At 41.4% G+C, this 13,527-nt stretch overlaps 1 protein-coding gene across 1 annotated transcript in view; it reads right to left on the reverse strand.

Moving 5' to 3' along the window:
* Positions 1–13,444, reverse strand: part of arhgap10 (Rho GTPase activating protein 10) — a 65,479-nt gene extending 52,035 nt beyond the window's left edge. Inside the window, 1 exon segment of the mRNA XM_024136928.2 lies at positions 12,832–13,444. Within this exon segment, the coding sequence (XP_023992696.1) occupies positions 12,832–12,985 (154 nt within the window). The 5' untranslated portion in view covers positions 12,986–13,444.
* Positions 13,445–13,527: the final 83 nt, after the last annotated feature.

Here is a 13,527-nt window from a genome sequence, read left to right on the forward strand (position 1 = left end):
ATGATGCCCAAGCATTGAACACATTCCTTTAAACTTTGTCTTCTTTCTGCCGCTCTGACACTGAAGGCTAACTAACAGAATACATGGTTTGGTGGGGGAAGACAGCCCTTGGCCATTATAGGCTATAGGATAATATGATATGACATCCCAAAGAAGTGTATGCTTCCCCATGCAAGCATTCCTTTAAAAAAGGTTCAAAGGACAGCCGTAAAAAAATGATGCATTCTTTAACAGATAAGTACTCAGCTGAGCAGAGGAAGACACTGTGGAGGGAGCTAGACATGAGCCAAGTGGGCCACACTGAATTCTAGATATGATAATGATCAAGTTCTACTATCATGACATAAAGTATAGTAMGGCACAAAGGGCGTAGTGTGGATGGATGTACTTCAGATATCCCTGTGCTTAAAAATGGCCACTTGGTCAGCCAACTGGTTTCTCACACTTTTCAGACCTGTTCCTTTCCATTCCATGTGGACTGTTCCATGCGGACTGTTCCATGAAAGTCCCGTTTCCTCTCCGCTTTCTCTGGTGACGGGGGAGGGTTCAAGGACATGGTACACAGTTGACAGTAAGAGAATGCACATGGGAGGGTGATGTCATTGGAATTCAACAGTTCAGTTGACATTGGCTTGATTAGCCCCATGTGTGGTGTGTCCTCACCTTGACTCCGTCCCATTGATTCTTACTCTGGTTACAGCTACAGTGGTGTCACTGACTGAATCATTCCCTCCGTTCATATTCCTCTTTCCCTCCCAGAAGGGTGTGGGTACTAGCAGAGACAGGAAGAAAGCAGCTAGCTCAACCATTACATAACACCCTTCACCATAGCATTCTTACATCATTTGTAATACCCAAAATGGTGGAAAAACAAACCTGGCAACCGCATATGTTTGGTGGTATCACGGGGTGTATAACTTCAAGACAATTGCAGAGCAGCTGCCGGCACACATCAATGAGATATCATCAGCGGAGCAACAACAAATGTGACAGGCAAGAGGTCTGTATTTATTCGATCCCAGAGATAACTGTTATCCTACAGTGACAGAACAAATACCAAAACACCCGAACTTCCACCTAAGGAAAATACATCTTGTCCCTGGTCCTAGCCATGCTGCCTTTTAAAAAGGCAAGCCGTTTCAGAAAAACTAGCAAATAATTTCAGTTAAACTGGGAACTGTCGACTTCCAGCCCCACCACTTGTCCGTGTAAAAACCAGAGACCCTGCTTGGCTGTGTGAGTCATGATGCCACGACCTTCCATTAAATCTGATATTGTGAGCCAAGTTCTAACAGGAAAAACATGAAGGGGCCAAGCGATGTGACAAACACTTGTTGCCATGTGTGTCTATTAAGCCAGGTGGGGACAATGGAGTGCTACAGCTCTGGGAGTGTATTGCGTCACCTCCTAGCCAGGGTTCCCTCTTTGTTTACATTAAAACCAGGAGGTGCTCTAGTCTACAGTACAGCAGAACTGACCTATCAGCATCCAGCCTGGAGCGAAAGACAACTGAAGTACAAATGGTGGGACATTTTAAATGTTTGTTGCTGGCCTCGGTCAGATACAGCCTAGTCTAGAAGATCAAAGGCCGGGTACACTTTAAAGGCTGCGCTGTTCAAATCTAGGTGTAGTCGTCAAGAGAACACAGAAATTGCCCTACACTTTATAAGGACTAGACCCGACTCTACAAAGTGGAAGAGATATGTTCAAAGAGGCTCTACTGTAGCTTAAGTGCTGTGGAATATAATAAAGTGCTATGGATGCATGTTTGTGTTCACACAGAGCAGGGCAGTATACCGTATTTTACGATCTACCAGTATTGATGCACGGACCGATTTGAGTTTTTACTTTACCTTCTATAAACGGTATTTGAATGTTAGGTCTGTTAAATGTGATACGCCATGTGTAACATACATTTTTATTGTTCACTTTGCTACTCGAGTCATCCCCCTCCACTCCCTCTATGCCACTTCCCACAGACCTAGCCCTGCCGTCACTCAAGGAGCGCATGTTGTTCCTTGACCACGAGACACTTGTGTTCAGTCTGTATGGTCAATGCAGCACAAGCAATGTTGATAGCGATYCCGTTTTCACAAGCGTTCTATAAAATTACACTATTAGTTTCTTACATCTGCAAACAGCTAGGTTGTCTATTCTTAGCAAATTAGGCCTAAATTGTGTTAGTCACTAATGCTAATCGCTAGTTAGCTGGCTACTGAGTCAGAGCAAATGTAATTGGCTATATAGCCTGATAATACCAGTGATGGCATAGACCTAAATCAGCATGTTTGTGCAACAGTATCTTCTAAATCAAAGAGGAATATGCAAAACAAGAATATGTTAGCTACATGAAGTAAGAGAAAACATACAATGTAGCCAAAGCTTACAGGAAACACTTAAGTTCCTACCCTGTCACTCCTTCCTAGCATTTGAATTCGTTGTCATCTCAAACACTGTATTCAAAGTGCCCACTATTACATTCTAACTATAGAATAGTCATTCTATTTCAGTGATTCCAACAGTTTATCTAATTCTCAAGTCAAATCGCAATTGCAACATTTGGTGAAAAATAAGTCCTAGATCTGCACATATCGTGCAGCCCTACGTGGCAGTGTGGAAATTCTCTCAATTGAGCAGTGGTGTAAAGTACTTGTCATTTTTTTGGGCATCTGTACTTTACCATTTAACAACTTTTACTTCACTACATGTCTAAAGAAAATAATGTACTGTTTACGCCATACATTTCCCCTGACGCCTAAAAGTACTTGTTACATTTTGAATGCTTAGCAGGACAAGAAAATTGTCCAATTCACACACACTTATCAAGAGAACATCGCTGGTCATCTGCTGCCTCTGGTCTGGAGGACTCACTAAACACAAATGCTTTGTTTGTAAATTATGTCACTGTTGGAGTGTGCCCCTGGCTATCCATAAATTTAAAAAAAGAAAGAATGGTGCCATCTGGTTTGCTTAATATAAGGAATTTGACATTTAAAATTAAAGTACATTTAAGTACACACTAAAGTACATTTGATCAATTACATTTACTTTTGATAATTAAATATATTTAAAAACAAATACTTTGACTTTTACTCAAGTAGTATTTTACTCTGACTTTCACTTGAGTCATTTTCTATTAACATACATTTACTCAAGTATGACAATTGGGTACTTTTCCCACCACTACAATGGAGTGCAGGAAATTATAAAATAAATTTGTTTTGGTTGAAGTTGAATTGAACAGTATAAAACAAATCAGAATGGAGAAAGACTGAATGTATGTGATGCCACCCTAGGATCACTCACTACTCATGAAGCAAATGTATAACTTGTATTATTCAACAACTAAAAATACCGTGATGTAATATTCCGGCCATATCACCCAGCCCTACACTTAATAAACATTCAGCAGCATAATCCCGACTGCGTATTCATGCTTCATTCAACCCTACAGCGCACTGAAACCGGTTACACATGTTTGTGCTGGACCTTCAGTACCACACTAGTGTACAACATGTTGCTCATGACGTGATGGTTTTCCCTCAGAGCAGCAGAGTTAATATAACCACACCAACCAATCCAGTTCCGGTCCGGACACAAACACCCCGTAAAGTCCCATAGTGAATTCAATGAAGCCATGACAAGCTACAAGCTAGTAGGACTAATATGCGTTTTTACGCATCCTTTGAAAGTTTCCTGGATTGCTAATGCGACTCACTCCATGCACAGCTGTTCTGAAGGAGGAGTGGCAAACATAAGCAGCCTAGTGAAACTGGGGAGGGTGGTGGCGAAGCTGAAAAATAGCTCAGTGCATCTTAAGTGTTTAAGTGACCTAACCTCAGACTGTAGCAGGGCGGGTGAATCATTAATACATTTGCCTCACAGACATAGTAGATGTATTCATGATATTTTGTAAAGCTGAATTTCCTGAGACGGTATTACCAAGTAAGCTAGCTTTTGGATACTGTAATGGTTGGCCCACTGTAGCTGCAGCCTAATCAAACTACTGTACTTTCTAAACTCTACCAACTTAAAAATAACTATCCACTAGTCTAGTCCTTGTAGTAGACAGAGTAAAGCCCAACTCCTTTACCCTTTTGGGTAGAAAGTATCAAAACAATAGCAACTAGAACAGCCAAAGCAAACACAAATCTTACTCCACTGATACATTAAAATACCTGTTTGGATCAGATGTTTTTCTGTAGAAGAGTCATTGACATTTAGTTGTAAATTATCAACAAAGTGCACGCTGTGTTCATTGTGAGCACTTTGTTATGATTACTACAGAGGGGTATACCAGCTTATCTGATGTGCCACTTGGGTCTGCCGTTCTCAGCAGGCAGAGCTAGAGAGCGGCTGGGCCCAGGGCCTCACGGGCCAATGAACTGTTTACACGGCCATGCCTTTCCCAAACCTTCCTGTTCCACTCGCCCATCTTTCCAGTCAGAAGCCACACTCTGCTCTACTCTGTTCCACTCACAGGCACAACCCTTTTCCTCTCTGGAGGCCACCCTCGTTCCCCCTCTCTCTAGTTTGTTTAGAGTTCAGTCCCCCCCCCCCCACTGTCAATCTTCCATGGTATTACCCTTCATGACAACAGCAGCATTACCCCATTTCTACCCTCAGGGTTCTTCAACATCAAAACATGTCAAAAAAAAAAAAAAAAGTCAGTAGAGTAATTTATCAAGACATTCCAGGAGCTCCTTGGGAGTTACTTTTGTCTCCCAGCCCCTGTACATCCAATAGACAACTACGACAGGATCTTCATCTGAGAACTCTAGCTTCCACTCTGACTGGTCAAACTAGTTGCATCGGCTGAGTGAGAATTCCCTGTCCTTGTGTCCACATTTCTAGACCTCTGCATTTTTTTTAATGCGAGAGGCTTCAAGCGGATATGGCCCATCTGGTTTTACCCTGAAGGTAACCTTCAGAGTCAGGCATTTGAAACACTGGTTTTAATCAATTCATCAAAAAAAGGTAGAGGAGTTCAGAGCCCCCCAAGGGAAGGAGGGTGGAGCCTTCAGCAAACTGAAACACCTGCAAAATGAAAGGACTCCTGAGTATCAAACCCAGGTAAAGTACTCTGGTATCAGTTTCATAAAAGAACCTCGTGTTTCGTTTAGAACGGCACTAGACGGATGGAAAAAGTTCCTCCTGCATGACATCACGTCTGTGTTAATGTGATTTTAATGAAAGATTGTGATGTGGCTCTTTGGCGGAATCAGTAATACGATTATAGGGGAGCGAGCCTGAGCAGCTTGCCAGACCGAATCATGGCCGTACACRCACTCTGGCCTGCCTGCCAACACCCAGCAAAAGCTGCAAAACCTCTTGGCGTGTTTATTTTTACAGGGGAAATTATGTGGGGGAAGGAAAAGACAAAACATCTTAATTTGTGAGTGGTCATCAGTTGACCAGAGGAAGTCAAGCTGTTGCCATGGTGGACTGAACACAGCCCGCCCATCACATCACCACAAACTGATTGCCTGGTTTAGTGTCACATGACAGCTTGATACTTCCTTCCTCAATGTCCTCATCTAAAATAAAATTTAAATAAAAAAGAATGAGGTAGGGCTGGGCGATATGGTGTAAAAATCATAACTAATGGGCGATTCATGATATACAGTAAGGCCTGCCCAACCCTCTTCCTGGATATCTACCGTCCTGTGGGTTCAGTCCAACATTAATTTAACACACCTGATTCTACTAATTAGCTGCTCAACAAGATCTTAACTAGCCGAATCAGTTATGCTAAATTAGGGTTGGACTGAACCTACAGGACAGTAGATATCCAGGAAGAGGGTTGGGCACCCCTGCACTAATTGTACAAAACATTAGGAACACCTTCCTAATATTGAGTTATACCCCCTTTTGCCCTCAGAACAGCCTCAAAATGCATTCCACAGGGATGCTGGCCCATGTTGACGCCAATGCTTCCCACAGTTGTCAAGTTGGCTGGATGTCCTTTGGGTGGGGGACCATTGACACACGGGGAACTGTTGAGCATGAAAAACCCAGCAGAGTTGCAGTTCTTGACACTCAAACCGGTGCGCCTGGCATCTACTACCATACCCCTTTCAAAAGGCACTTATATTTTGGTCTTGCCCATTCACCCGCTGAATGGCACACATACACAATCCATGTCTCAAAAATCCTTATTTAAACAGGTATCCTCCCGTTCATTTACACTGATTGAAGTGGATTTAACAAGTGACATCAATAAAATAAAGTCTATTTTCCATGACACTCAGTGTAGATCTTGATATTTTCAAAGTTATGGGCGATTCACAATATATATATATATWTTTTTTTTGTTCTCCAAGTAAGCTTTGATGCACAATTAATGCTCAATGCACTGCATTTCAAACAGCCTGGGATAATCTATGCATTTAGGGTTTGTTAAATTATACCTAGGCAAATTATAAGCCTTCAACCTTAAGACCCACTAATAATTACATTATTTTATAAAAATAGTTTAAAGTGCTTTTTGCAATAATCACTGCTCTGGTTCAAGTTTATCTATGAAAATGCCCTTTGTTACTAAATTTACCAGAACCATACACAACCACCAACTTCTGGTAGCAGCCATTATAAAATATGAACACATCTCAAACATAAGCCCACCTGCTAGTGCAGGGGTAGGCAACCCTGTTCCTGGAGTGCCACAGGTACTGACAGATTTTGTTCCAACTAGGCACCACACCTGACCAGAGGTGGAAAAGTGCTCAATTGTCATAGTTGAGTGAAAGTGAAAACAGCTATACATCAAATGTATAGCTTTTGATATAATTTCCTTTATAATTTTATTTTTACAGCCAGGGGCACACGCCAACATAAATGCTTCCTTTGTAAATTGTTTAAATGAGTCCACCAGATTAGAGGAAGTAGGGATGACCAGAGACGTTCTCTTGATAAGTATGTGAATTGGACCTTTTTCCCTGTCCTGCTAAGCATTCAAATTGTAACTAGTACTTTTGTGTCGGGAAAATGTATGGTGTAAAAAGTGAATCATTTTCTTTAGGAATGTAGTCAAAAATATAAAATACCCCCAAAAACTTCTTAAGTAGTACTTAAAATAATTTTTACTTAAGTACTTTACACCACTGCACCTGACCAAATTGATCAGTTCAGCGATTGTCTAAATTCAACCCACCTGGTCTTTAGGGTTAGTTAAATCAAAAACATGAAGTGTCTGCAGCACTCCAGGACCAGGGTTGCCTACCCCTGTGCTAGTGAGTAGCCAGCTAATCTTTATATTTAAAGTCTTGCCAACTTGGATCTATTTGCTTGCTAACAAGGTATAACTGTTATGAATACACCCTCCTAACATAGCCACTTGATCTAAACAAAGTGAACAGGCTTACCTGGATAAGATGCTCATTTCGCTGAATGAGAACGAGTTGCCAATGTAATGTGTCTTTCTACGCTTATCTAGAAGGCATAAGTCTGTCTAAAATGCTGCTAGCGGTACCACAATGCTGCGTGCGACAAACTGAGCATCATTTTCCAAAATCATGTTCATTGACACACCATATTTTAGTAGTGTTTACTCAACATTTTGGGAGTTGAGACATAAGGGCCTTAGTTTAAGTTCTCCTCTATTACAGTAAAATAATGTCTTGTGTTTCAGTTTCCATATGACTGATTATGTTGGACCAAATCTGAAATGCAAATAGAGAGTTGAAACTGCTTGTTGTCAGAGAGGAAGAATATGCTCTTTCATTGTTGTGTGGCAGGGGAGGTGCTTGGTGTGTGAGTGGGAAGGTACACAGTGCACACAGCAGTGAAGGGCGAAAGAGACCAAAAAGACAAACCCCCATAAAAATTCAAACAAATAACCTTGATTCTTGCCATACAGGCATTTGGAACATTGTGCTAAAACATTAATTAGATATCATCCAGCCCTAATAGAAGAAACCATTATCAGAAATCAAGACTGAGTTTTAGTGGGTAATACTTCTCACAAGACAAAGCTCCCATGGAGATTTCAGGATGTTCTTTGAAAAGCAGACACTCAATTATGACCAATGAGAGAGACTAAACCCTAACATAATGAAGGGTAAAAAATTTTTTTTTTTTTTAAAAGTGACTGACATGTTGAGTTGGGGTTGGGTAACAGGGGGTAAGGAGCAGGCAGACTTCCTATGGAAACCACTCTTGAAACAGGAGCACATCCTCTGGCCTGTCCCTCCTCTAGTGGGCATTTCCATGTCACAGGCTAGCTCCCTGGCCAAAGGCCCCGTTTGCACGTTTCCTCCCCCCCAAAAAAATCTAAGACTTTCCGTTGCGGGACTGAAAAGAGTGGCCTAGGGCCAAAGCTGGACCAGAGTAACTTGGAACTTGTGGAATTCCCTGGGTCTTGCTCTTGAAGATCCTACAGCAGTGACTGGCCCAAGAGACAGCGCAACATTCCTCATCCCTAGTCCCTACCTTATTCAAACCTCAGCCTTCATCTAGCCTGGTTTCAGATCTGTTTGTGCTGTATAGCCAACTCCTACAGATCTGGGACCAGGCTACAGTTCATCACATGATATTTACAGGCAGTGACACCAAATCTCTGGATGTTTACTGAAGATTAGCATAATGCTGAATCTGCCCTTTCACAAAATAGCTTAGCTTTTAATGTTGCCATGAAGCCGATGGGAGGTTCACATGCCGTGAGGATTATATGCCATATTAGAGAGCCCGATTCAATTCCTCCGGTCAACAACATGGTCTGATTTCAATAGCGATAAATGACGATCTCACTGAATCCCAGCCAAGCCTTTTTTCTTGTCAACCAAAAAAGCAGAGGCTAAAAGGCAGATAAAAAAAGGTCAAACAAGTACAGCCAATTGCTGAGACATTTTACTCTGATCTTAGACTGTTGGCAGGTTTCCATTGACCATGGTATATTCGACAAAAGCAATGTCGCAACAAAAAAATGTCAAACTAAAAACGGCAGATATGAGAACTTATTAATGCGCAATTTGCCTAAATGTGTAATGGAAACACTTCAACCAGTGCATTTATTTGAAAATTGGTTCTTGAGAGATTTATTTTTTTAAAGGTGTGACGTCATTACGTCCAGCTGTTTTTAACAACAGACAAGAGTTAAATGTAATCTCACCCTAGCAGGCAATTGTCACATCTATTTTCTATGCAAACTTTTTAAATGTCATCAACAAACAAAAATTAAATGGAAACTGGAAAAGTTAATGGAAACATCGCTAGTGAGGGACTATAGATGGGTTAGCTGACAACGTCACAAAAACGATGCACACTCTTCAATGGGGCAGAAGTTTGAGTTGTTGCGATTCTGGATGGCCAGATAGCTACCAACAATGACGAGAAACTGCCATGTGGTGAATCGTAAGTGACTCATTTCAGCTAGTTGTGTCAAATCGTCAAGAATAGACATATTTCATATCAATGCTAACATGGCAACAATAAAAAAAATGCTAGCTTGCTAACCAACAACTACAATGARGTATTTGTCTCACGAGACCTAGCAGCTGTCAGTAGATGCTCTGCTGTGTCTTAAACACAGTTGTTCGAAGTTAATGTAATGAGAACTTGGCGCTGGCTCATGGCTGTGACTTCACGCAGAGAAGTGAGTGAGTGCACAAAGCTGACAGTGTATATACTGGAGCAGCTTAGAGGTGTAAGAGACTAGTAAAGACACCACATGCCACTTTACACGGGCACAGACTCCGCCAATCCCATCTTATTTATCGCTTAATAAGGACATAAAACCAGGTACACACTGCTACCTAAAATAAACGCTGTTCTTGATCTCAGACAAAGATGATCTTGACCCTCTGTTCAACCCACTTTGTATCAACTACAATCACGTGTCTAGCTAGCTAACTAGGCTAAGGCTATAGTGTAGAGCAGCCATATACAGTAAGCACATTAAGAAATAGGCTAGGCCTACAAGTCAAAGTTGATGCACAGCCAACTGCCTGCCACATGAGTTTTTATTTTTTATAAATCGTTTGTCATTTAGCAGACGCCCTTATCCTGGTTGAATTATAGGAGCAATTAGGGTTAAACGCCTTGCTCAACAGGACATCTACAGATGTTTCAATGAGTCAGCTCGGGGATTCAAGCCAGCAACCTTTGTTACTGGCCCAACACCTTTAATAACCTCTAGGCTACCTGCTGCCGTTTTGCTCTGCCTCTTGGCAGTTGAGTAATGTCATGATTTGGTAGACTTCTACAACACTAATAACCTAGCCTATTTCTGTTCATTTCCATGAAATGAAACAGCCTATTCACTGATTTGACATTCTAAAGGGGTTGTCACACGCTGAAGACGGATGTCGATTAAGGCAGCCCCCCGCACCCCTCTGGTTCAGAGGGGTTGGGTTAAATGCGTTAGACACATTTCAGTTGAAGGCATTCAATTGTACAACTAGGTATCTATCCCCCTTTCATCAAGTAGGATATTAAATCTGCTCTGCTTGTGGTCTTTTTTGCACACGTATGCCTACAGTATACTGTGTAGCCATTGGCAATGAGGCTAATGATAACTGTCTTCTGGTAGAGCTGGAAAGACTCAAAAACCTTTTCAATTAAATGTTAACTAAAAACATAGCATATGCCTTTCTGGCAGAATGATATGATTATTTGCATCAATCCAGTGGACATTTGTTTAGCAAATTCTGAAATAACATAAGGGCTACAGAAACATTGATAAAAAACATTATCTGGCTGGTGCGCACCTGCAATAGAAGGTAACTTCACCAAAAATAATCAATTACTTATATTTTTTCACAGATCTCAAAAGTAGTCTCTTGGTGTGGTTTAAGCATTGTTGAGGACTTACAACATCCAATTGTTTTTCCAATAAAAATGTATTTACTTAGGTGTTATTTTTAGAGCGAAAACTAGGAAAGTGGAAACCTGGAGAAACAAAACTGAGAAAAATAAGATTTTAGAGCCCGATGTTCCTAGCAAAAGATAGGCCCACTTCAACACAATGCCTGCCACACATGCATCCACAGAGACACCTGCAGAGAGCGAGCCTAGCAGGGTGATGCTCCATGTGGAGGCAGAGGGTGTGTGCTGCCTGCATTATGAAAACAAGCTCACCTTTCCATTCTAGAACCTTCAATTCTTTGGAATAACAATAGACCTAGGGTACATCAAATATATGTTATTGTTACAGTTATGCAGTGCAGCAGCAGGGCTCTCCGATGGCATCCTTACTGCCTAAACAGACAACTCAATGTTTATTTTCTTACAGTGGGAGTGTGGCCTACTGCAAATTAACATCGGAAACACTATTTTTAGTCCGCTGCACTGAAGGTTAAGAGGTTGACCTGAGCRATTCTGGGCTGCATCACCGATTGTAGTGAACCGATAAACTCTTAACAAGCTCATCACTGGCTTCTAATGAGACAGACCAGTAGAGTACCAGTTACACTAGGAAGGGACAATCAATTGTCAAAGCAAGCAAGCAAGCAATCTCTCCTGGACTGAACTACTAATTGTGTGGGCTACCTACAGCTACACTACTCTGCATTGTATTAAAGCTCACATGCAATGTGAATAACAGAGGTGGTTCTATTCCAAACAGTCCGTCTGAGGCTGCCCCAGAGAGTTCCGCTGCACATGTTGGTCCCTGATAACTCCCAAAATGGCCTGCAAYACAGAGGCCCGTCTGAAAGTCACGTTACTCTTTATTTTTAGAAATATTCTGTTTCTTCTCTTGCTTRTCCAAATGGAACATGCAATCTCTTTGCACCTAGAAAAAGGAGAGATTATAGTACACCAGTGTTTTGAGTAATGAAAAACACATTGGCATGCCTTGCTAGAAATCCTTGACTTATGACAAGGAAACCTCAGAGGCTTGCAGTGGGCTAAAAGCAGTACCCTCCTATAGCACTGCAACAGTTGCACTCTAAAGCAATATAGTTAAATCAGCTAACATCAGTGACTAAATTAAGTTAACCGGTTTGTATGACAGATATCAGTGGTGTCTTCAGGGCTTTGTTCCAGCAATGAACAAGTAGCTGATTGCCTCAACTAACCTGTACCCCTACACGTTGACTCTGTACCTGTACCCCCTGTATATAGCCTTATTTTAGTGTTACTTAAGTTTATTTAATAAATATAACTATATTTCTTGAACTGCATTGTTGGTTAAGGGCTTGTAAATAAGCATTTTACAGTAAGGTCTACACCTGTTGTATTCGGTGGATGTGACAAATAACACCAGAGTTTACAAGGCACCTGACCAATTTGACAGACCCAACCCACTGGGCTAGAGTGCATGAGATTATGATATTTGCCCAGGTGAAGGTGTGCTCACAAATCAATCCATGATGACGGCGACTTATGTTTCAAACCTTGTCACACACCTATAAGTTATTTGGATAGGTTATTGCCTCAATTCTTTCAATGAAAACCCTTTTCATTTTTGCAAAGTACTCCACATGAATCGTGTTCTGGCCTCTAGACAATGGGTGAATGTTAACATCTGGGGATTTTGCAAGTTCATGCACAACAAATTGGGTTGACAGACCTCACCTGTCAGCAATGTGTTCCAGTTTATTGAATAATGAAGGCATTGTTTCCAGAACTGACTACTGGTCCATGTACAAAATGTTGAACACAGCTGTTTAGAGAAACAAACTTTTGGTAGCTATAAACAAAGTTTAGGGCGATTGGATACAGCTGGTTGCAAGCAAAGAGTGAGCCATGACGTTATAACCTTAACCATATAGCTTGCACAGTCCAAGAGGCAAACTTGAGACTGCATAGGGAGAGACCTGTCAACTAGCCAGATAGTCAGCAACTCAATTTAACCATTCCAGGGCAATAAACTCAACTGCAGAAACTCACGTTTTGTGGCATTGATGAGATTCTTTCCATCCTTGTAGAGTTCCTTGATAAATCTGTTGGTTTTGTCCAACTCTGCCTCGTGTGCCTTTATTTTCTCCCTGAAAACGGGACTGTCCAGGTAGCATTCGCTAAACTCCAACGGGTGTAATCCCATGTCTTTAACGTTAGCTAGTTGGCTAGGTCAGCCAGCTAGCATAAGAAGCTGTAAAACTGCTTTATAAAAACGACGCGCTAACTAGTTAGCCACCAACAACCAGTTGCTTGGTGTCAAGCGGGAAAAAAGTATCTTTAACCAACTAAAAACTGATTTTTAGGGTGAGCAACTAGCTTGTGCTGTCCTCTAACTCGTTAGCTAGCAAACGTTAGCTACGTTTTGCTAGCTAGTGTTCCCAAATCATAACGTGTTGGCTGACTTGCTAACTACAGCTATTTCAAGAAGTAACTTGGCTAGCACGTTACTAGTAGTTGAAAAGGAGCATGGCATTCCTAAATTAGCAACTATTTTGTTAGAGCTTGTTCAAGAGTAACAGCAAACCATTATTTAGGTCAGAAAAACTCAGTATATTCTTGTGTCAATCTAAGTTGTAGTCCACGTCGTCCAATATAGACATTCAATTGACAGTCGAAAGGAGAAACTCCTATTTGACAAGTAGGCGTTGAGCTCAAGCCCTCCTCCGCTGACGCGGGATAGGGCGT

The sequence above is a fragment of the Salvelinus sp. IW2-2015 genome, unplaced genomic scaffold (assembly GCF_002910315.2).
Source record: "Salvelinus sp. IW2-2015 unplaced genomic scaffold, ASM291031v2 Un_scaffold1055, whole genome shotgun sequence".
NCBI classification, from domain to species: Eukaryota; Metazoa; Chordata; class Actinopteri; order Salmoniformes; family Salmonidae; genus Salvelinus; species Salvelinus sp. IW2-2015.